Source organism: Hyla sarda, chromosome 11 (genome assembly GCF_029499605.1).
Source record: "Hyla sarda isolate aHylSar1 chromosome 11, aHylSar1.hap1, whole genome shotgun sequence".
Classification (NCBI taxonomy): Eukaryota; Metazoa; Chordata; class Amphibia; order Anura; family Hylidae; genus Hyla; species Hyla sarda.
In genome coordinates this window covers 18,442,230-18,467,533 of record NC_079199.1, presented here as the reverse complement: position 1 = coordinate 18,467,533, position 25,304 = coordinate 18,442,230, and the positions used below count along the sequence as shown (strand labels likewise).

The 25,304-nt window shown below is 45.7% G+C and overlaps 1 protein-coding gene across 4 annotated transcripts; it reads right to left on the bottom strand.

The window, feature by feature from the left end:
• Nucleotides 1-971: 971 nt before the first annotated feature.
• MGAT2 (alpha-1,6-mannosyl-glycoprotein 2-beta-N-acetylglucosaminyltransferase) lies at nt 972-11,236 on the bottom strand. Of its 4 annotated transcripts, none has more exons than XM_056545537.1 (2): nt 11,215-11,236; nt 972-2,837 (listed from the first exon to the last, which is right to left on the bottom strand). In XM_056545537.1, the coding sequence occupies exon 2, from the start codon at nt 2,538-2,540 to the stop codon at nt 1,239-1,241; it is 1,302 nt and encodes a 433-aa protein (XP_056401512.1). In that variant the 5' UTR covers nt 2,541-2,837; nt 11,215-11,236; the 3' UTR covers nt 972-1,238. The 4 variants fall into 4 exon arrangements, with proteins under 4 accessions (XP_056401512.1, XP_056401513.1, XP_056401511.1 ...); XM_056545538.1 differs by lacking the exon at nt 11,215-11,236 and adding an exon at nt 11,125-11,146; XM_056545536.1 differs by lacking the exon at nt 11,215-11,236 and adding an exon at nt 11,012-11,116.
• Between the last annotated feature and the right edge of the window lie 14,068 nt (nt 11,237-25,304).

Sequence of the window (25,304 nt, the reverse complement as noted above, 5' to 3'; positions counted from 1 at the left end):
ATGACAATATTCTTTACAGCATTGCTGCCTAGCAAACGAGTTTCCAGCTGTTGCAAAACTACAACTCCCAGCATGTTTGTTCTTTTGAAACAGAATTTCCCTTTTGCACATGCTTTATAGCAGCCATGCCCAATTCTGACTTCCAGGGAACAGTGGGTTACAGCGGCGCGGACCAGGGATAGGTATCCCACCATTCCCTGGAAGTCTTCACCCATTACTGCTCGTTTGGTTGGGAGGCTGCAGACCGGGCCTAAGAGTTTCTTCAAATTACCATTTACTCTCACCCGGCGGTTTTACGCTATGGTGCGCGCTCTCTCTCTTTATAATGCCAAATTCTGAGGCTTCTTGTAGTTTCGCAACAGCTGGAGAACCACAGGTTGGAAAACTCTGAATAAGTTGGTATGATCTGCAGCACAGACTCGTTCCTATCTAAAAAGGATAGTTCCTGCAAAAAAAAATAATAATAAATAAATAAAAATTGGACTATTAGGGAGTCATAAATGGTCCCCATGTAGCCAGCATACCTTAGTGGTCCAGTAATAGGAATTAGTATTGCAGAACACAACCTACAAATGTGCACAGGGCCCCTATATATACTGGGGTGATGGTGTTCACACAATAGACGCCACAACTAGAGATGAGCGAACTTACAGTAAATTTGATTCGTCACGAACTTCTCGGCTCAGCAGTTGATGTCTTAACCTGCATAAATTAGTTCAGCCTTCAGGTGCTCCGGTGGGCTGGAAAAGGTGGATACAGTCCTAGAAAAGAGTCTCCTAGGACTGTATCCACCTTTTCCAGCCCACGGGAGCACCTGAAAGCTGAACTAATTTATGCAGGATAAGTCATCAACTGCCGAGCCGAGAAGTTTGTGACGAATCAAATTTACTGTAAGTTCGCTCATCTCTAGCCACAACCATTGAACACACCCTCAACCCCTTGAACGTGCAGTGACCATACCCATCCTAACATCACTTCATATTCATTTATTTCGAAAAAAAAAGGATCTGAATGGCCATGTTATACATAATGCAAGTCCGAAATCTCATTAGTATTAAGATACAAAGAGGCAGAAATCAAGTTCTTCTCATCAGATTCCACGCGGATAGAAACGGACGGACAATCATGGGGACGACATTTGACAAAAACTGGTTATTGAAATTAGAGCATAAACTGGTATAATATTCCGTCACTCGGAAGGCCATAGTACAAACTTAAAAATATCATAGAGGTCCGTATCACTGCAGCCTGCGATAGCTCTTACATAGCTCGTGGTCCCTAATGTCTCCCCAGCCCCCGTTTTTCACATGAGGCGACAAAGCCGCCATTGAGTATCGCCTGCTGATCACCATGTTTTCTGGAAACAAGTCATTCTGGTTGCCTGCGAACAGGGCCTCCAGTTTGGCACTCTCTGTTGTAGGTTTACAGGATTTCTTATGGTGCATTCCACAGCTTCCAGTGTGGTAAATCCTGGGAACTTCGGGGACTAGGACCTTCCAGAACTTAGGAAGACAATTAACAGTCAGGTGCTGAAGGGTCCAGTCCCAGTTATAGTCGTCGTAAGAGCAAAAGGCGTCAGTGCACTGGATGAGCTTCTGATAGGTGTCCCTGCTCATGGCCATCCCCATGTTATGTTCTGTAGACTTCCAAGTCTTCACCTCTACTTTATCCGCTTTCTCAGAGAACGACTGGAGACGGGCATAGGTGCCGAGGGTCAAGACGTCACAGTCAGGGCATTCCTCTATCTTCTTGCTCCATATCTTCTTAAGGACGTAATAAAAGTCAGGGGCCATGTAATGATCTTCTTCGATGAACAGGACTAGACCCTTGTAGTCCTTCAAGACCTTGACCTTCTCCCAGACGAAATGCAGTTTCCACCACCAGTGATGCTTTGTCTGGGAGAATTTGGCTTCTCTGTAATGTCCGAAGGAATCGGGATATTCGGCATTGATGCAGCCGAGCTTGATGGCGTCCTTCTTCTCTATGTCTCTCGGACAATCCTTGGGGTCGTGACCTGGGAATTCATTCGGGTAGAGCTGGATGCTGAAGGGGAAAAATATCTGAAGCACTTGACAAAAATCCACACTGGCCACGATCTGGTTAATCTCCGGGGACCAATAATCGTGGCTGAATATCAACAGGACATTCTCTATGCCCTTTGCTTTGCGCAGGGACTCCAAGAGATAGCGCAGATAGTCAGGACGATTGTGAACCTGCACGACTACGACTACGTCATCCGCCGGTCGTTTTATGGTCTCCAGATTTTTAATGGTTTGGTCGAAATTGAGCTGGAAAACCACAGACCGGTACACCAGGGTGATGTTATCCACTTCTGGCTTCTGTACTTTCTCTACCGCCGACTCGTTGACCATTTTCCTAATCCCCGGCGACACGTACGCCCTGATGTGCATTTTTTCCCCCTCTGGGTCTTGAACAAAGTCATTTTTCTTTTGCTTCCCGCTGTTCCACAAGGCCAAACCGCAGGCGACCACCACCAGAGTGAGGATGATGACTTTCCTTTTATAAATTCGGCACCTCATGATCTGCAGCGACTGGAGGGAGGGAAGTTGTTGGAATGACACACACAGGGCCTGCCTGTGGGATCCAAATCAAAGCCCAGACGGAAAAACATTAAAAAGAACAAATCTTTTTGGCTAACTCATCTTCCCATCTGATGAGGATACGAGTGGCAGCTCCAAGTGGGCGATCAGATGCATCTCTTATCCCTCTCCCGGCTTCGCACACATTGACGGAGGCAGATCACCGGCTGGGAACAGGCTCCGTGCAACATCTGCTACTTAAGGACACGCAGAATTCTGTCCTCGGCGCCGCTCCCCCTGCAAAAGAAAGCAAATAATGATAATCCTGGCAAAGCGCTAAGCAACCCAAAAAAAAAAAAAAAAAAAAAAGAGCTGAGCACTAATGTCAAGTCACCGCATCTACCGGGCTATAAAACCTGCAAACACCTCCAGAGGATATAGGAGACGACACTAAAGACCCTATGACCCAACTACCCGTCATGAGAACAGGGGGCTTTGACCCCAAAATAAATGGAGCGGCAGGACCCATGTTCCACCACAAATACTTGCTATGACTGCTGTACTCTACTACCTTCAGCAATCCCATAGTGCAGTGTTTTCCTACCAGTGTGTCTCCAGCTGTTGCAAAACTACAACTCCCTACAGAGAGTCCCACTACAACTTCTCAGAGAGTCCCACCCCATGTCTCCCTTATGGTTGGGGATTAAAACTACAAGCATGGCCTGATAGACTTAGGAGGGCATGCTGGGAGGTGTAGTTGTGCAGTAATCGCAAACCCAGTGTTTCCCAAGCAGGGTGCCTCCAGCTGTTGCAAAACCACGACTCTCAGCATGTTGGGCTTTAGAGTAAAAGGTTTTTTCCTGGAATACCCCTTAAACACAGTGTTTCCCAACCAGGGTGCCTCCAGCTGTTGCAAAACTACAACTCCCAGCATGCCCGGACAGCCTTCGGCTGTCCGGGCATGCTGGGAGTTGTAGTTTTGCAACAGCTGGAGACACCCTGGTTGGGAAACAGTGCCCTGACCTGTGTTTCTCAAATGGTTGCAAACTACAATCACTAGCAACAGCTGGAGGCACGTCGGTGGGAAAACACTGCCATAGAGGAAACGGAACAGCAGGACACTCGCTATACCACTCCTCCAAGGGGGACATGTAACTCAGGATCAGACGAGGTCCCAGAGAGGATCAGCTGGAATCTTGGGATAACACCCAGCCCCTTAAAGGAGATATCCAGTGGTGAAAAACGTATCCCCTATCCTAAGTTTCAGATCACGGGGGGTCTGACCGCTGGGGCCCCCTGCGATCTCCTGTAAGGGGCCCCGACAGCCCGCGAGAAGGGGGCGTGTCGACCTCCGCACGAAGCGGCGGCTGACACGCCCCCTCAATACAACTCTATGGTAGAGCTGGAGCGCTGCCTTCTGCAATCTCTAGCTCTGCCATATCGATGTATTGAGGGGGCGTATTGTTGCAGTGGTCAACACGCTCCATCTGGCCAGCGAGCTGGGGGCCCCGTAAAGAGATCGTGGGGGGCCCCAGCGGTCGGACCCCCCGCGATCTGAAACTTATCCTCTATCCTTAGGATAGGGGATACGTTTTTTCCCACTGGACTACCCCTTTAAGAAAGCACAAAAAGTCAGTTCCCAGTAGAGACACCAATAAACTTTCTTATCTAGAAGACCCCACTGTCAGAAGGTTCATGTGAACTCTGGACAAGTAATGTTCTTTATCAGTACAGTGCACTATAGTCATAAGACAGGGCCCCTCAATGTCCACTATATAGGAGACATCTGTTCTCCTTAGATACCAAGGCTGGAAGTGTAAAGCCAGGAAGGAGAACTATAAATCCTTTCTTTATATTTACAACCCTTTTGATCCTCTCCAGACTTCAGTTAATAAAAAAATAAAATAATAATGAATAAATAAATATAACTGCATATCATGCTGGGAGTTGTAGTTTTGTAACAGCTGGAGGCACACCGGTTGGCAAACACTGGTCCAAAGGATCCTCTAGTAACTCAGAATTCCCTAATACTGCACATAGAAATCGTTCTTCTAATCTAAACAACCCCTTTAAAGGAGATCTGCAGTCTGATCGCAGGGGGTCCGAATGCTGGGACCCCCCACGATCTCGTGTACAGGGCACTGGCTCTGCCGTGCCACTTCCGTGCAGGAGACATGACGGCCGCAGAAAGACGCCATAGCCAACATGCTCCCTCCATGTAACGCTATGGTAGAGGCGGAGATGCCGTTTTCGTGAATCCCCGCCTCTCCCATAGGGCTGTATAGAGGGGGCGTGTCATTGACCTCAGTGAGGTCGACATTACACACAGCTGCCGTGCAGAGCCGCGGCAATGCTGGGTCCCCGTACGAGAGATCGCAGGGGCTCTCAGCGGTCAGAACCCCCGTGATCAGACACCTATCCCCTATCCGGGGTATAGGGGATAAGTGTCTAAGACTGCAGTACTCTTTTAAAAGGGGCACTCGGGTGGAAAACTTTATTTATTTTAAATCAATTGGTGCCAGAAAGTTAAACAGATTTGTAAATTACTTCTATGTAAAAATCTTAATCCTTCCAATACTTATCAGCTGCTGTATGCTCCAGAGGAAGTTCTTTTCTTTTAGAATTTCTTTCCAGTCTGACCACAGTGCTCTCTGCTGACCCCTCTGTCTGTTCCAGGAACTGTCCAGAGTAGGAGCGAATCCCCATAGCAAACCTCTCCTGCTCTGGACAGTTCCTGATATGGACAGAGGTGTCAGCAGAGAGCACTGTGGTCAGACAGAAAAGAACTTCCTGTGCAGAATACAGCAGCTGATAAGTACTGGAAGGATTAAGATTTTTTTTAATAGAAGTTATTTACATATCTGTTTAACTTTCTGGCACCAGTTGAGTTGAAAACCTTTTTATTTTTTATTCCACCCCCCTTTTTCTTCTTCTGGAGTACCCTCCCTCTTTAAAGGGGGGGATGTAGTGGAAAAGATTTCTTTGGGTTTCTTTTCACCTGCCTTGGTGTAAGTACAAGGCTACATTCACACTACCATTGTGCCTGTCAATTGCGATTAAAGACGAGCGAACTTACAGTAAATTCGATTCGTCACGAACTTCTCGGCTCGGCAGTTGCTGACTTTTCCTGCATAAATTAGTTCAGCTTTCAGGTGCTCCCGTGGGCTGGAAAAGGTGGATACAGTCTTAGGAGACTCTTTCCTAGTTCTGTATCCACCTTTTCCAGCCCACCGGAGCACCGGAAAGCTGAACTAATTTATGCAGGAAAAGTAATCAACTGCCGAGCCGAGAAGTTCGTGATGAATCGAATTTACTGTAAGTTCGCTCATCGCTCATCTCTAATTGCGATCGTACACTTTTATATATATATATATATATATATATATATATATATATATATATATATATATATATATATATATAAATCTTTTAGTTTGACGGCCATCATTTTGATGGGGTGCAACGGGCAATAACGGGTGCCGATGGACCCCATTATAGTCAATGGGGTCCGTCAGGCACCGCTATTTTCAGAGAGAAAAAGACTGTGCAAGAACTATTTTTTCTCCCGCTATTCCCCCCGGCGGTCCTGACGGCCGTTCCACTACCGGGCCATAACGATAGTGTGAAAGAGGGTCAAGTCCTGGAAAAACAAGTGAGGGAACTCACCCATGATTTCCACTCCTGGGCCGGTCCTGCAGGACTCCTGCTAATAGGAATGGTGTTCCTGCTGTGAAAAAAGTGCAGGAGCTAAGTTCCCACACGTTCCTGCAGGACTTGACCCCTGGGTCTAAGTAGTTGGGCCAGTTCCGCAGGCTTCAGAGCTGAAATCTCTCAGCAGTCGTTACCAGATAAGAATCTGGAAAGAGCAGTTTTCCCACCAAACACTACATGGTAACCAGATACAAGAAAAACAATCCACTCCTTTGTATCATAGACATAAAGTAACCAGTCCGCAAGGTGTCACATGACAGTTTACAATGACAAGTAAAGAATTAGAATACAGCTCTGGAGTAGAACTAATGCAAAGATTCTCCAAGTTATTCAACTTAAAGGGGTACTCCGGTGGAAATTATTATTATTATTATTTTTATTTTATTTTTTATTTTTTTTTTTAAATCAACTGGAAAGTTAAACAGATTTGTAAATGACTTCTATTAAAAAATCTTTACCCTTCCAGTACCTTTTAGCAGCTGTATGCTACACAGAGGAAATTCTTTTCTTTTTAAATTTATTTTCTGTCTTGTCCACACTGCTCTCTGCTGACACCTGATGCCCGTATCAGGAAGTGTCCAGAGCAGGAGAAAATCCTCATAGCAAACCTATGCTGCTCTGGACAGTTCCTGACACGGACAGAGGTGTCAGCAGAGAGCACTGTGGACAAGACAAACAAGAAATTCAATAAGAAAAGAATTTCCTCCGTAGCATACAGCTGCTAATAAGTACTGGAAGGGTAAATATTTTTTTTAATAGAAGTAATTTACAAATCTGTTTAACTTTCTGGCATCAGTTCATAAAAAAATAAATAAATAAATAAATGGTTTCCACCGGAGTACCCCTTTAATACTACTGGCAATAATGGAAGATACAGGACATACCCTCAAAGACACTTTTCTCAAGCAGGGTGCCTCCAGCTGTTGCAAAACTACAACTCCCAGCATGCCCGGACAGCCGTTGGCTGTCCGGGCATGCTGGGAGTTGTAGTTTTGCAACAGCTGGAGGCACCCTGCTTGAGAAAATATTGCTTAAAGGACTGGGATATGTATTTCTACACAAGGTGACTGCAATCCGTGTACTTTGGACTTCAAAGACATGTTTCAGTGTTATTAAGCAATAATGACTAGAGATGAGCGAACTTACAGTAAATTCGATTCGTCACGAACTTCTCGGCTCAGCAGTTGATGACTTATCCTGCATAAATTAGTTCAGCTTTCAGGTGCTCCGGTGGGCTGGAAAAGGTGGATACATTCCTAGGAAAAAGAGTCTCCTAGTACTGTATCCACCTTTACCAGCCCATCGGAGCACCGGAAAGCTGAACTAATTTATGCAGGAAAAGTCATCAACTGCCGAGCCGAGAAGTTCGTGATGAATCGAATTTACTGTAAGTTCGCTCATCTCTAATAATAACCCCCCCCCCCCCCCCGTGACAAAACTACAACTCCCAGAACAGACTGAAGATCACTGCTAGGCATCACGTCCAACAACATTTTATAGTATATATTGCTGTGAAACTACAACTCCCAGCATGCTCTATAGCAGGGATCCCCAACCTATGGCTGCAAAACTACAAATCCCAGCCAGCATGCACAACACAGGGTTGTAGTTCTGCAACCACCAGAGAAAGTTACATAACATGTCTAAAAACATATAAAGGCTGTCAAGGGCATGCTGGGAGTTGTAGTTGTATAGCTTTATAAAGCATGTCTAGTAACACATAAAAGGGGAATATTGGTCGCAAAACTATAACTTCCAGGATGCCATTAAAAGGGGTATTCCAGTGGAAATTTGTTTTTAATTTTTTTTTTTTAAATCAACTGGTGCCAGAAAGTTAAACAGATTTGTAAATTACTTCTATTAAAAAATTACTACTATTTAAAAATCTTAATCCTTCCTGTACTTATTAGCTGCTGTATACTCAACAGGAAGTTAAGTTGTTCTTTTTTGTCTGACCACAGTGCTCTCTGCAGACACCTCTGTCCAGAGTACAAGCAAATCCCCATAGCAAACCTGTCCTGCTCTGGACAGTTCCTGGATGCTTCATGCCGGTAATCCCCAACCTACGGAGAGGCAAAGGTTGGGGATCACTGTTATAAAGCAGTGGTCTCCAAAACTGAGGACCTCCAGCAGTTGCAATACTACAACTCTCAGCATGCTGGGAGTTGTAGTTTTGTAATCCTCTGTAGAATGTAGGAAGTGTAAAATTTGGTTGCAAAACTACAACTCCCAGCATGCCATTCAGTCACAGCATGCTGATGAGTGTCGTGTGTTTCCCCAAGAAGGGTGCCTCCAGCTGTTGCAAAACTAAACTCCCAGCATGCCTGGACAGCCGCCAGCACTTAGGAGAGGGGAAAAAAAAATAAAACCAGTGGGGGTAACCTCTAGGGAAACCATGGCTGAAGGATTGCCCTTCTCTTGGTTTTAGAGCGATGTTTCCAAAGCAGGGTGCCTCCAGGTGTTGTAAACTACAACTCCCAGCATGCCTGAATCAGGATTGTCTGATCCTGAGTTACATGTCCCCCATGGAGGAGTGGTATAGCGCGTGTCCTGCTGTTCTATTTACTCTATGGCAGTGTTTTTCCACCAATGTGCCTCCAGCTGTTGCTGGTGATTGTAGTTTGCAACCATTAGAGAAACACAGGTCAGGGCACTGTTTCCCAAGCAGGGTGCCTCCAGCTGTTGCTGGGGATTGTAGTTTGCAACCATTAGAGAAACACAGGTCAGGGCACTGTTTCCCAAGCAGGGTGCCTCCAGCTGTTGCTGGTGATTGTAGTTTGCAACCATTAGAGAAACACAGGTCAGGGCACTGTTTCCCAAGCAGGGTGCCTCCAGCTGTTGCTGGGGATTGTAGTTTGCAACCATTAGAGAAACACAGGTCAGGGCACTGTTTCCCAAGCAGGGTGCCTCCAGCTGTTGCTGGTGATTGTAGTTTGCAACCATTAGAGAAACACAGGTCAGGGCACTGTTTCCCAAGCAGGGTGCCTCCAGCTGTTGCTGGTGATTGCAGTTTGCAACCATTAGAGAAACACAGGTCAGGGCACTGTTTCCCAAGCAGGGTGCCTCCAGCTGTTGCTGGTGATTGTAGTTTGCAACCATTAGAGAAACACAGGTCAGGGCACTGTTTCCCAAGCAGGGTGCCTCCAGCTGTTGCTGGGGATTGAAGTTTGCAACCATTAGAGAAACACAGGTCAGGGCACTGTTTCCCAAGCAGGGTGCCTCCAGCTGTTGCTGGTGATTGTAGTTTGCAACCATTAGAGAAACACAGGTCAGGGCACTGTTTCCCAAGCAGGGTGCCTCCAGCTGTTGCTGGGGATTGAAGTTTGCAACCATTAGAGAAACACAGGTCAGGGCACTGTTTCCCAAGCAGGGTGCCTCCAGCTGTTGCTGGGGATTGTAGTTTGCAACCATTAGAGAAACACAGGTCAGGGCACTGTTTCCCAAGCAGGGTGCCTCCAGCTGTTGCTGGGGATTGTCGTTTGCAACCATTAGAGAAACACAGGTCAGGGCACTGTTTCCCAAGCAGGGTGCCTCCAGCTGTTGCTGGGGATTGTAGTTTGCAACCATTAGAGAAACACAGGTCAGGTCACTGTTTCCCAAGCAGGGTGCCTCCAGCTGTTGCTGGTGATTGTAGTTTGCAACCATTAGAGAAACACAGGTCAGGGCACTGTTTCCCAAGCAGGGTGCCTCCAGCTGTTGCTGGGGATTGTCGTTTGCAACCATTAGAGAAACACAGGTCAGGGCACTGTTTCCCAAGCAGGGTGCCTCCAGCTGTTGCTGGGGATTGTCGTTTGCAACCATTAGAGAAACACAGGTCAGGGCACTGTTTCCCAAGCAGGGTGCCTCCAGCTGTTGCTGGGGATTGTCGTTTGCAACCATTAGAGAAACACAGGTCAGGGCACTGTTTCCCAAGCAGGGTGCCTCCAGCTGTTGCTGGGGAATGTAGTTTGCAACCATTAGAGAAACACAGGTCAGGGCACTGTTTCCCAAGCAGGGTGCCTCCAGCTGTTGCTGGTGATTGTAGTTTGCAACCATTAGAGAAACACAAGTCAGGGCACTGTTTCCCAAGCAGGGTGCCTCCAGCTGTTGCTGGGGATTGTAGTTTGCAACCATTAGAGAAACACAGGTCAGGGCACTGTTTCCCAAGCAGGGTGCCTCCAGCTGTTGCACAACTACAACACCCAGCATGCCCGGACAGCCTTCGGCTGTCCGGGCATGCTGGGAGTTGTAGTTGTGCAACAGCTGGAGGCACCCTGCTTGGGAAACACTGGGTTAGGGATTACTGCACAACTACAACTCCCAGCATGCCCTCCTAAGTCTATCAGGCCATGCTAGTAGTTGTAGTCCCAGACCATAAAGGGAGACATGGGGTGGGACTCTCTGAGAACATATAAATTGGAAAAATGGTTGCTCTGAGGGCATGCTGGGAGTTGTAGTTTGCAACCAGAGAGAGCCACAGGTAGAGGAGGGTGACTGTTATTTCTACCCAGGAGCAAGGGGGCGCTCACCCCAAATACTGAGCCCGCCTGTATATACAATATACAGTGCCCGGGGCAGCCCGCAAGGCCCATAAATACATTCATTCGTCTATGGAAAGGACAATAACCCCCATCATGCACAGCTCACCCCCTCTAAACAATAGCGTTTTCTGCTCCCAATGGCCACACATGACGTCATCACCGAACCCTCCTACGTCACCGGTGGGACACCGGAGCCCCTCCTCCTCCCCAACTAGCCGCCCGGTGGGGGAGTCACCTCACCTGAGGCTCCTGCCGCCGTAGTCCTGTCAGCTCTTAGGCTTGAGTCCCCCCCCACCCCCACAACGAGCTCCCTGACCCAGCGTCTCCCCCTCCGGCTCCTCCTCCTCACCAACCCCATTCGCCAGTAAAGGTCGTGACGTGCCGCTGCGGATTGGGAGCCACCAGCAGTACCAGCCCGTAAGGGTACAAAAGGGTTAACTGACCACGGGAAAGCCGATAGGACAAGCCTCAGGAAGCCGCTCTTGTTTTAGCCAATTAGAACTCGTGGGCGGGACTTCACAGACGCGTTAAACCAATCGGTAAGAAAGCTTTGAGAGGAGGCGGGTTTCACGAAACAAAGCCGCCAATAGGAATGCACGCTTTTTTGGCCGTGCACATCGGCTTGCCAATGAGCGACATTAAGAAGGCGGAGCTAGTGTAACGTGACAGATTTGATAGCCAATAAAAAGAGGTTTTAGCGCAGCGAAGGCGGGGTGACCGGGAAACAGGTGAAAGGGACAGACCCTTAAGTGATAATGAAAAGGCGGGCTCGGAGAACTGTGGGCCACGTATATAAGATGTATTATGTATGTTCTTCACAGAGGCTCCGACAAAATGGCGGACTTTTAAGATAACCCTCATTTACGAACATAGGTTCTAGGGCTAAACGACAAGAAGGACTTGTGTGGTATCGTATCAGCAGAGTGAGCTGCAGTACCGAAGATATCCTATGGAAAAGAGTGGTGCTGTTACGTAAAAAAATCCACCATGTAATTTAAATCTACCATAACCCCTTAAAGGGGTTTTCCAGGAAAAAACTTTTTTTTATATATTAACTGGCTCCAGAAAGTTAAACAGATTTGTAAATTACTTCTATAAAAAAAATCTTAATCCTTTCTGTACTTATGAGCTGTTGAAGTTAGGGTTGTTCTTTTCTGTCTAAGTGCTTTCTGATGACACGTGTCTAGGGAACCGATCCGTTTAGAAGCAAATCCCCATAGCAAACCTCTTCTAAATTGGGTGGTTCCCGAGACATGCAGAGATGTCAGCAGAGAGCACTTAGAAAAGAACAACCTTAACTTCAGAAGCTCATAAGTACTGAAAGGATTAAGATTTTTTAATAGAAGTCATTTACAAATCTGTTTAACTTTCTGGAGCCGGTTGATTATATATATATATATATATAAGTTATTTCCTGGAATACCGCTTTAAATTCTAGACAAGCAGAGCTGCAGTGTAGGGGTACATTCCCACACGGCGTATTTGCTGCTGCGTATTTTATTTTCTCTGTTGAAGTCAATGGGTAGGAAAATACGCAGCACCAAATACGCAGCAAATACGCAGCAAAATACGCCGTGTGGGAACGTACCCTAAAGCAGGGACAAAACAGCTGCCTCTGATCAGATGAACGTTTGATTTCATTTTTACCTTTTATTGCAGTTTCTAGGATTTTCCCTCTAGAACTCTCTACTTTCGGTCTTTTCCGGAGACCATTTGGGACCATACATCCACACGCCGTCGATAGAGCTTCAGGGTAAAGACAACTCTGCTCCTCTAGGTCATACACACCCAGCCCGGCCCCAGACACATGTTAACAATTTACGATCCGCCAGTACACAGGCTATGATTTACCTGAGTAAACATCCCTGGGCAGTGTACACTTTATAGTTTCTGGCTTATGCATAATACTAACTCAACAAGTTAGGGCTGGAAAGTGTATAATTTGGGACGCACAGTTGGCAGACGTGTTCACTCACTGTTGGCTCTGAGCCTTGCTAGAAAGAACCGTGGATCATCTACCGGCATATTAGGATTGCCATAGAGACAGGGACGTACCTAGGGTATTTGGCCGACGATCACCTAGTTATACCCTATCCTGTGGATAGGGGATAATTGTAAATTGTGGGAATACCGTTTTAAAGGGGTACTCCGGTGGAATGTTTTTTTTCTTTTTTAAATCAACTGGTGCCAGAAAGTTAAACAGATTTGTAAATGACTTCTATTAAAAAATCTTTAACCGTCCAGTACATTTTAGCAGCTGTATGTTACAGGAGAAATTATTTTCTTTTTGAATTTCTTTTTTTTGTCTTGTCCACTGTGCTCTCTGCTGACACCTCTGTCCGTGTCAGGAATTGTCCAGAGCAGGAGAAAATCCCCATAGCAAACCTCAGCGCTGCTTTGGACAGTTCCTGACACGGACAGAGGGGTCAGCAGAGAGCATTGTGGACAAGACAAAAAGAAAAGAATTTCCTCTGTAGCATACAGCTGCTAAAAAGTACTTGAAGGGTAAAGATTTTTTAATAGAAGTCATTTATAAATCTGTTTAACTTTCTGGCACCAGTTGGTAAAAAAAAAAAAAAATGTTTTCTACTTGTACCCCTTTAACAAAACTTATGTGGTCAGCCTGTCACCTCCAAGATTACCTGACAACAACCGATATTTACACTGCAGACCATATAAGTGATTACAGTGCAGTTACATCGGGCGACTCACAGGTGATGTTGTCTTCAATCCGAGTCGTTCACTTTCCTGTTTCTTCTCCATCCAGACTATCATCATGACTTTTATTTTCCAGTCCCCTCTAGTCTCTGCAGGACCTGCCAGACAAACATTTTAGGCTCCCCACTTTTCTAGCACCTATAGTGCCCCAAATAGTAATAATTCTCCCCTTGGAGCCCAACAATGTAAAGTGGGTAGATAAATGAGTTGGAGAAGAGTAGGTAGGTCCTCACCACCATTAGGTACTTAGGTCACTCCAGTAGGTAGACAGGTCCCTTAACGTGTGTGTGTGTGTGTGTGTGTGTATATGAATATATAATATATACTATATATATATATACTATATATATATATACACACACACACACACACACACACAGTGTGGCAGGTCTATGAAGCATCAGCAGCCAGGGCCCACGGCTAATGCCAGACACTGACGATCGTGCCAATGCCAGGCATTAACCCTTTAAACGGCGCTATCAAAGTTGATTGCAAATTTTTTTTATAAAAGTGATTAAACGTTCTTTTAAAACATGCAAATTTTTGTACACAAAGTTGTAATTTTTTTTAAAAAGAAGTAAAACAAAATAAAACCAAAATAAGTAGGGTATTTTAATTGTATGGACCTACAGAATAAATATAAGGGGGGAGATTTATCAAAACCAGTGCAGAGGAAAACTTGCCCAGTTGCCCATAGCAACCAATCAGCTTGCTTCTTTCATTTTTATGAAGGCCTGTGAAAAATGAAAGAAGCGATCTGATTGGTTGCTATGGGCAACTGGGCAAGTTTTCCTCTGCACAGGTTTTGGTAAATCTCCCCCAAGGTGTCATTTTTATTGACAAGTGCACAGTGTAGAATCATAAATAATATTTTTTTTTGTTTCGCCATAGACTTTGTATTGACATCAATCATTTCACCGCAAAGTACCATTGGTGGCGCAAAATTAAAAGCATCATGATTTGTTGAAGGTGAGGTGGAAAAAACGAAAGTGGGAAAATGAAAAAACCCTGTGCCCTTAAGGGATTCTCCACCATAAGGTGATTTTAATACGACCCCCCAGGCAGTAATGGACATGTTTAGGAAGGATCTTAGTCTTGGGGCTATATGGCTATGTTGTGAGGTTACATAACACTATCGCTAGCTTTATGTGAACTAGTATTTCCTGTTGGAGTTTGTTCTTTCAAACTATAAATCCCATGATTCCTTGATTGTAAGTGTGAGGTCACTTTCCTCCCTCCCACACATCAGTCACCCCAGCAATTGAAACACAAATGAGCTTCATTTCATGCAAAAGACTTGTGTTTTGTAACCAGGGTGCCTCCAGCTGTTGCAAAAAGACAATTAGTTGCAGAATGATCTCCTTCCCACCCAGCGGTTGCTCCACCCATTGAAGCAGGACTAACTCCCTTTTTGCACACCTGACTAGTGAGGTCATGTCTCGGCCACAATGCAACCTGGGAAAAAACCCACACCTGAGTAATTTTGTATGTTGCTAAAAATAAATATTGGGGCGAAAATCACAGAAGAAATGCAAGACCACCATGAAACACACGTACAGACACTATGGGGGGCATTTACTAATCTTTTACTATGTAGTCTGGTTTTTACCCTGTTTTTTTCTACTTCATTTTTGACTATGTGCGACAAATTTACTAAATTGCTGCACGGCATTAATAAATTTGTCACACATAGGCAAAAGTGGGAAATTTACTTCATGTAGTAGAAAAAATAGTCTGTTCCTTTTTCCTGCTGTCTGAATAGGTTTGGCTGCTGGTTTCCTTCTGGATCTTTTGTTTTTGAGTTTTTTTTAGCTTTTTCACCACATCTAAATAATTCAATAACTACAGTGGTCCCTCAAGTTACAATATTAATTGGTTCCAGGAAAACCATTGTAAGTTGAAACCATTGTATGTTGAGACCATAACTCTATGGAAACAGGGTAATTGGTTCTAAAGGCACCAAAATGTCATCCAAAAATAGGAAAAAGTGACAAAGAAAAATAAGTAGATAAGTGATATAGATAAAGCAAATCCTTACATATAAAAGTAAGAAAGATCTGCTGGGAGCTGTAACTCACTGTCTATGTCAGTGTTTCCCAAGCAGGGAGCCTCCAGCTGTTGCAAAACTATAACTCCCAGCATGCCTGGACAGCCAAAGGCTGTCCGGGCATGCTGGGAGTTGTAGTTTTGCAAAAAATGGGGCCACCCTGCTTGGCAAACACTGGTCTATGTAGAGGACAGGAGCTTCTTCAGGGGTCCTGTACAGTACAGGCAATGTCCAAAACAAGTAATGGAGTTGCCCTCACCTGGTGTCCAAAAGAGCAGCTAACCCTGATACAGGTAAAGTGTACAGAACATGTAATACCAGTCAGTGCATACACTTCAGTAATACAGGGGTTTTACCAGTGAATGCCCATTTTGATTGGTTGGTTCTTCCAGCCATTGACACGTTTTACAGATCTGGACTGTCTGTAGCATTGTATGTTGAGTCTGGTTTCAACTTACGATGGTCCAGAAAAGACCATTGTATGTTGAAACTATTGTATGTTGAGGCCATTGTAAGTTGAGGGATCACTGTAAATTGTAGTCATGGCTCAGAAGTGGTAAACGGCGTTTAGTGTGTGTGTGTGTGTGTGTGTGTTTATTACATTTTTTTAACACAGTTTTTTTCTCCCTAAATGTACTTACACTTTTTTTTTTTTTGGTTACTTCTTCTACAGATCTGTGTATCCTGTGGACTCCTTCGGATTCGGTGGACTACTTCGATGACCAGCGTTTTTCTTTGCTTGATGTTAATAAAATGGTTAACGAGGGCTTGTGGGGGAGTGTTTTTTGTAATAAATTTTTTTTAAAACCTGTTGTGTTTTATTTTTATTTTACTTTACTAAACAGGCTTAGTAGTGGAAGCTGTCTTATAGACTGAGTCCATTACTAAACCGGGCTTAGCGTTAGCCACAAAAACAGCTAGCGCTAACCCCCAATTATTACCCCGGTACCCAACACCACAGGGGTGCCGGGAAGAGCCGGTACCAACAGGCCCGGAGCGTCAAAAATGGCGCTCCTGGGCCTAGGCGGTAACAGGCTGGCGTTATTTAGGTTGGGGAGGGCCAGTAACAATGGTCCTCGCCCACCCTGGTAACGTCAGGCTCTTACTGTTTGGTTGGTATTTGGTTGAGAATAAAAATAGGGGGACCCTATGCGTTTTTTTAATATATTTAATTATTTATTTAAAAAAAAAAACGCATAGGGTCCCCCCTATTTTCATTCTCAGCCAAATACCAACCAAACAGTAACAGCCTGACGTTCCCAGGGTGGGCGAGGACCATTGTTACTGGCCCTCCCCAGCCTAAATAACGCCAGCCTGTTACCGCCTAGGCCCAGGAGCGCCATTTTTGACGCTCCAGGCCTGTTGGTACCGGCTCTTCCCGGCACCCCTGTGGCATTGGGTACCGGGGTAATAATAGGGGGTTAGCGCTAGCTGTTTTTGTGGCTAGCGCTAAGCCCAGGTTAGTAATGGACTCTGTCTATAAGACAGCTTCCACTACTAAGCCTGTCTAGTAAAGTAAGAAAAAAACACAACAGGTTTTAAAAATTTTTTATTACAAAAAACACTCCCCCACAAGCCCTCGTTAACCATTTTATTAAAATCAAACAAAGAAAAACGCTGGTCATCGAAGTAGTCCACCGAATCCGAAGGAGTCCACAGGATAAACGGATCTGAAATGAGAAGAAAACAAAAAAAATGGGTTAGTACATTTATTATCACCTGCTCACACATCTCCCGCCCCGCACGACTACAACTGCCAGCATGCCCTTACAGTAAGGACATGCTGGGAGTTGTAGTTGTGTGGTGCAGGAGATGTGTGAGCAGGTGATAATAAATGTGACAAGCTTGTCCCCTGCCCCCAGCTGCAGGACTACAACTCCCAGCATGCCCTTACAGTAAGGTGGGGCGGAGGCCGGGCACAGTGTTTCCCAACCTGGGACTTGTAGTTTTGCAACATCTGGAGGCACCCTGGTTGGGAAACACTGTTTTAGGCCAGTGTTTCCCAACCAGGGTGCCTCCAGATGTTGCAAAACTACAAGTCCCAGCATGCCTGGACAGTCAAAGGCTGTCTAGGCATGCTGGGAGTTGTAGTTTTGCAACATCTGGAGGCAACCTGGCTGGGAAACACTGGCCTAAAACAGTGTTTCCCAACCAGGGTGCCTCCAGATGTTGCAAAACTACAAGTCCCAGCATGCCTGGACAGTCAAAGGCTGTCTAGGCATGCTGGGAGTTGTAGTTTTGCAACATCTGGAGGCAACCTGGCTGGGAAACACTGGCCTAAAACAGTGTTTCCCAACCAGGGTGCCTCCAGATGTTGCAAAACTACAAGTCCCAGCATGCCTGGACAGTCAAAGGCTGTCTAGGCATGCTGGGAGTTGTAGTTTTGCAACATCTGGAGGCAACCTGGCTGGGAAACACTGGCCTAAAACAGTGTTTCCCAACCAGGGTGCCTCCAGATGTTGCAAAACTACAAGTCCCAGCATGCCTGGACAGTCAAAGGCTGTCTAGGCATGCTGGGAGTTGTAGTTTTGCAACATCTGGAGGCAACCTGGCTGGGAAACACTGGCCTAAAACAGTGTTTCCCAACCAGGGTGCCTCCAGATGTTGCAAAACTACAAGTCCCAGCATGCCTGGACAGTCAAAGGCTGTCTAGGCATGCTGGGAGTTGTAGTTTTGCAACATCTGGAGGCAACCTGGCTGGGAAACACTGGAATAAAACAGTGTTTCCCAACCAAGGTGCCTCCAGATGTTGCAAAACTACAAGTCCCAGCATGCCTGGACAGTCAAAGGCTGTCTAGGCATGCTGGGAGTTGTAGTTTTGCAACATCTGGAGGCAACCTGGCTGGGAAACACTGGCCTAAAACAGTGTTTCCCAACCAGGGTGCCTCCAGATGTTGCAAAACTACAAGCCCCAGCATGCCTGGACAGTCAAAGGCTGTCCAGGCATGCTGGGAGTTGTAGTCTTGCAACAACTGGAGGCACCCTGGTTGGGAAGCCTGCGCAACTTACCGGCTTCCGTAGGATCCAGCGCTGCACGACACTGCCGCGCGACACTGCCGCGCGACACTGCCGCGCGACGATCTCCGACAGCGATCGTCGCTGGAGCCTCGGAAGGGTAAGTGAACCTCTTCGCCGGTCCCCTTCAGCTGTTTAGTTTTGCAACAGCTGGAGGACTACAGTTTACAGACCACAAACCAGGGGTCTGCAAACTGTGGCCCTCCAGCTGTTGCAAAACTACAACTCCCAGCATGCCTGGACAGCCAATGGCTGTCCAGGCATGCTGGGAGTTGTAGTCTTGCAACATCTGGAGGCACCCTGGTTGGGAAACACTGTTTTAGGCCAGTGTTTCCCAACAAGGGTGCCTCCAGCTGTTGCAAAACTACAACTCCCAGCATGCCCGGACAGCCAATGGCTGTCCAGGCATGCTGGGAGTTGTAGTCTTGCAACATCTGGAGGCACCCTGGTTGGGAAACACTGTTTTAGGCCAGTGTTTCCCAACAAGGGTGCCTCCAGCTGTTGCAAAACTACAACTCCCAGCATGCCCGGACAGCCAATGGCTGTCCAGGCATGCTGGGAGTTGTAGTCTTGCAACATCTGGAGGCACCCTGGTTGGGAAACACTGTTTTAGGCCAGTGTTTCCCAGCAAGGGTGCCTCCAGCTGTTGCAAAACTACAACTCCCAGCATGCCCGGACAGCCAATGGCTGTCCAGGCATGCTGGGAGTTGTAGTCTTGCAACATTTGGAGGCACCCTGGTTGGGAAGCTTGCGCAACTTACCGGCTTCCGTAGGATCCAGCGCTGACAGTGCCGCGCGACGATCTCCGTCAGCGATCGTCGCTGGAGCCTCGGAAGGGTAAGTGAACTTCTTCGCCGGTCCCCTTCAGCTGTTTAGTTTTGCAACAGCTGGAGGACTACAGTTTACAGACCACACACCAGTGGTCTGCAAACTGTGGCCCTCCAGCTGTTGCAAAACTACAACACCCAGCATGCCCTGACAGCCAAAGCCTATGGCTCTCAGGGCAGGAGCCCGGGCTGACATTACAGTGCAGCCGCCCGGGCTCCTCATACGGTCTCCCCGCTACCCCCCTTGTCTCCCGTCCGGGCTCCTCACACGGCCTCCCCGCTACCCCCCCCCCCCCCCTTGTCTCCCGCCCGCGCCGCTCAGCTCCCGCTGCTCCAAGACTACAACTCCCAGCGTGTCCTCACTGTAAGGCCATGCTGGGACTTGTAGTCTTGCAACAGCAGACAGATGGGAGTTGTGTGGCGCTGGCAGGTGAGAGGGGGGGATATAAATCACTGTAGTGACTGTAGTGCCCCGGTAGCGCAGTGAGGGTAGCGGGGAGAAAGTATGTCGGAGCCCGGGCGGCAGCAGCTTTTCCTGCTCCATGTTGGAGCTGGAGTAAATTTAGTCAATTTTTACGGCCGTTGCGACAGTTTATTGCGCAACTGCGACTGTCTCAGTTAATAAATTCCTGACCACTGCAAGTCAAAACTGAAAACTTGCGTAAATTAAGCGGGAAAAAAAAATTTGACTTTCTAGCTCTTGCTAGGGAAAGTCGCACAATTTATAGGGTAGGCGCAATTGCGACAATTTTGCGCCAAAAATAGTCAGAAAAAAATGACTAAACCCCTTAGTAAATGCCCCCCTATATGATGAACTACACTAACTTTACTATAAATTCCTAGAATACCCCTTTAAGAGTTTTTACCATCACATAGATGCCCTGAGAAGGTGGGACCCCAACTGTAGGTAGGTAGGCCCCCTGTATATAGCTGCCCCCCTACAGGTACTTTCTCTTGTAGATAGTTGCCCCCAGGGGGAAAGTCCCTTGTAGATTGTTCCCAATCCCAATTTCGGCCTCCACAGAAAAAATTAACATGTCAATTATTTTGGTGGAATCAGCTCAGAAATGTATTGCTGACTATAGAGATGGCAAATTTCCGAATGGGCCAGAATTTTTTGCCAGCGCCTACTATTTGTGGAAAGTCCGCCTGTGTTTTTGGGGCAGACAGTCCACAAAAATGTTGCCATGTGAACATGGCCTTAGGCCTAAAGGGAAACTTTAGGGAAGTTTGTAAAAACCTATCCCCTAGCTGTCACTCCTGAGATCAGCCCGTCTTGGATGGTGTGAGCCAAAGCCCTCAGGGAGGCAAGTTAGGCCCCGTTCTTGAGGATCCCAAAGGTCGGACATTTATCCTGTTTTACAAACTGGAGTTCCCCTTATATATGTTGCACTTTAGATTTTTTTTTTCTTTCTGCTAGAGACGAAACATCCCATTATAATCTGCAATTGATATCTGGTGTGTTTTTAAAGGGGTACTCCCGTGGAAAACTTTTATTTTTTTTTTTTTTTTAAATCAACTGGTGCCAGAAAGTTAAACAGATTTGTAAATTACTTCTATTAAAAAATCTTAATCCTTCCAATATTTATTAGCTGCTGAATACTACAGAGGAAATTATTTTCTTTTTGGAACACAGAGCTCTCTGCTGACATCACGAGCACAGTGCTCTCTGCTGACATCTCCAGATTATGTCCAGATTAGGAGAAAATCCCCATAGCAAACATATGCTGCTCTGGACAGTTCCTAAAATGGACAGAGATGTCAGCAGAGAGCACTGTGCTCGTGATGTCAGCAGAGAGCTGTGTTCCAAAAAGAAAACCATTTCCTCTGTAGTATACAGACCCTAAAAAGTACTGGAAAGATTAAGATTTTTTAATAGAAGTCATTTACAAATCTGTTTAACTTTCTGGCACCAGTTGATTTAAAAAAAATAAAAATAAATACATACACGTTTTCCACGGGAGTACCCCTTTAATATCTTTTTATGTCTCACTGTTCCCCTGTGTGGGATATTGTTGTTTTGTATCTCATTCCATGGTATTTTGTAATGAAGTTTTTCTCACTCCCTAATAAAATTAATAAAAAAATTTATATATATATATAAAAAAAATAAATAAATACGTGAATGGTGTATGAGGGAATCAGGAGAGATGGCTGTCGGGTGGTTACTAGAGATGAGTGAACTTACAGTAAATTTGATTTGTCACGAACTTCTCGGCTCAGCAGTTGCTGACTTTTCCTGCATAAATGAGTTCAGCTTTCCGGTGCTCCGGTGGGCTGGAAAAGATGGATACAGTCCTAGGAAAGAGTCTCCTAGGACTGTATCCACCTTTTCAAGCCCACCGGAGCACCTGAAGGCTGAACTAATTTATGCAGGAAAAGTCATCAACTGCCGAGCCGAGAAGTTCGTGACGAATCGAATTTACTGTAAGTTCGCTCATCTCTAGTGGCTACCATCATTCATAGCCTATGTCTGGATCTATAGCTTAGCCACAATTCCAGGCACGAACCATACTCAGGGTTGGCGATGTTTCTGAAGTGGGGAGAAAAAAAAAAAAAAGGTAACCCCTGTACAGTAGACCAGTGATTTCCAAACAGCGTGTCACCAGCTGTTGCAAAACTACAATTCCCAGCATGCCCGGACAGCCTTTGGCTGTCCGGGCATGCTGGGATTTGTAGTTTTGTAACAGCTGGAGGCACACTGGATTGGGAGACACTGTTTTAAAAAAAAATGGTTGTGCCTCAATCTTAAATTACCAGTTTTTGTGCCAAAGAGATGGGGCCTGCGCGGCTAAGTAGACACTGTAGTAGAGAGATGGATTATTTCCATCCCTGCCTTCCCGGTCACTGTATACACAACACTAAATGATCATGTGTAAAGAGCCGACATCCCATAAATGACACCATCACCAGGAGGTTGCATGATCTGCAGTGTGTCCAGTGGAACTAAAAGCAATGTTCACACCGTCCCGTACTGGATCTATTCAGCTTTTTTATTTTATTTTATTTTTTTCTCGTGCCGAATGGCTCCCACCGGATCCCATTGACTTGAATGTCGGGGGATCCGATTTTGTTTACGGTAGAGAAAAAAAAAAAAACAACTTCCTGTTATTTTGATAGAATTGCCGACGGAGCTTCATATAGTGGAAGAGGGCGAAGACTAAAGTACATAGGAAATCAGCTATAAAATAAAAACAAAACATTATATAAAAATGACTATAACAGTAAAAGGACAATACTTTTTAATATTGTCCTTTTACTGTTATAGTCATTTTTATATAATGTTTTATTTTTATTTTATAGCCGATTTCCTATGTACGTTAGTCTTCGCCCTATTCCACTATATGAAGCTCTGTCGGCAATTCTATCAAAACAACAGGAAGATAAAAGTAATAAGTGCTTAAAAAATAAATTATAATAAAATAAATTACACATGTGTGAGAATATTTATATATATATATATATATATATATATATATATATATATATATATATATATATATATATATATATACACATACATATACATACATACACATATATATACACACACACACACACACACACAATTTTTTATTTTATCTCCATATTCTGGGGCAAATTACCTTCCGGACTATTGATTGGATTCTGGATTAGGCCAGGTTCACACCATGTTTTTGGAATACAGTTCCCATATACGTTTTCAATTTGAAAACCGTACGGAACCGTATTGAAAACCGGATGTCAAAAGATGCATCAGGTTGTGTCCGTTTTGCATCTTGTACAGTTTTGTGAGTTTTTTTTTCCCCGTACCCAAAACCGTAGCCTACCACGGTTTTTGGTCCGGGTGAAAAACCGTATTGAAAAAGTATACTTTTTTTTAACATGGGAGTCAATGGGAGCCGTACAGAACCATCCGGTTTTCGACTTTGTACAGTTTTTTTCTTGGAATTTCATACTGGAATGAAAAAAGTTAAAAATGTATACTTCTTTTCTTAAAAAACGGATGCAACCGGACATCATTTTTCAAACAGTATACAGATTAAAATTTGTACACACGTTTTGATACAGCTTAGTCAGGTTTGGAGGAATCTGTTTTTCTATCAAAAACCTGATACAGTAACTGTATTGCAAAAAACATGGTGTGAACCCAGCCTTAGGGGAATTACACTGTATATAGCACCAACATGTTCCGTATGTAGTCACTTACCTCAGTCCCTGCCCCCACATACTAAGCCCCCTTATCAGGGCCACAGGGCCAATAACCCAGTGTGGGAGGAAACTCACTGAAACACTGAGAACAAGTGACCGAGAGCACATGTTGTCCTGGTTGGATTCAAACTAATGACCCCAGAGCAAGAAACTGCAGACAAAGAACAAAAAGAACAGAACTATAATGGGGCAATTTAAAGGAATATTCCTACCCCCGACTCCTATAAGATATCACTAGGATTTAAGTTGAAACCTAACAAGCCTGATCCTTCTGTCGGTGGAGAGTCATGAGGCCACCATACACATTAGGCCAGTGTTTCCAAACCAGTGTGCCTCCAGCTGTTGCAAAACTACAACTCCCAGCATGCCCGGACAGCCTTTGGCTGTCCGGGCATGCTGGGAATTGTAGTTTTGCAACAGCTGGAGGCACCTTAGTTGGGAAACACTGCATTAAGTTGTTAGCTGTTTTTAAAATCCATGGAGACATTAAAGGGGTAGGCCGGCAAAAAACTTCTGTATACAATCTGTTAAGGGAGGTGGGTTAGTAAAAATCAAAATAAAAATTGCTCCCCTCATTCCAGCATTGCTGACTGTTTTTATACACTACAAAAAAAAAATAAAAGGGAACACAAACAACACAATGTAACTCCAAGTCAGTGACACTTCTGTGAAAACCCACTGTCCACTCAGGAAGAACACTGATTGACAATCAATTTCACATGCTATTGTGCAAATGGGACAGACAACATGTGGAAATGATAGGCAATTAACAAGATACCCCCAATAAAGGAGTGGTTCTGCAGGTGGGGACCACAGCCCACTTCTCATTTCCTATGCTTCCTGGCTGATGTTTTGGTCACTTTTGAATGCTGGCGGTGCTTTCACTCTAGTGGTACCATGAGACTGAGTCTACAATCCACACAAGTGGTTCAGGTAGTGCAGCTCATCCAGGATGGCACATCAATGCGAGCTGTGGCAAGGTTTGCTGTGTCTGTCAGCATAGTGTCCAGAGCATGGAGGCGCTACCAGGAGACAGGCCAGTACATCAGGAGACGTGGAGGAGGCCATTGGAGGGCAATAACACAGCAGCAGGACCGCTACCTCCGCCTTTGTGCAAGGAGGAGCAGGAGGAGCACTGCCAGAGCCCTTCAAAATGACCTCCAGCAGGCCACAAATGTGCATGTGTCCACTCAAACGGTCAGAAACAGACTCCATGGGGGTGGTATGAGGGCCCGACGTCCACAGGTGGGGGTTGTGCTTCCAGCCCAACACTGTGCAGGACATTTGGCATTTGCCAGAGTGTGAACCTGCTTTCATCTGTGAAGAGCAAAGGGGCGCCTGTGGCGAATTTGCCAGAGTCTGGAGACGCTGTGGAGAATGTTCTGCTGCCTGCAACATCCTCCAGCATGACCAGTTTGGCGGTGGGTCAGTAATGGTGTGGGGTGGCATTTCTTTGGGGGCCGCACAGTAGGGTTGGGCGGTATACCGTTTCACACCGAATACCAAAATTTTTGGGCTGCACGATATGAATTTTTCCCATACCGCAATACCGGTTGGGCCCCTCCCCCTTGGGAATTAATTATCAGCTGTTCTGCTCCCCCCCCCCCCAATTAATTATCAGCCCAGCGGCCTGCAAGCACTGCCCTCCTCCTCTTTGTTGGGGGCTGCCGGCGCTGGAACTCTATATTGTACGCCAGTGGTCTCCAACCTGCGGACCTCCAGCTGTTGCAAAACT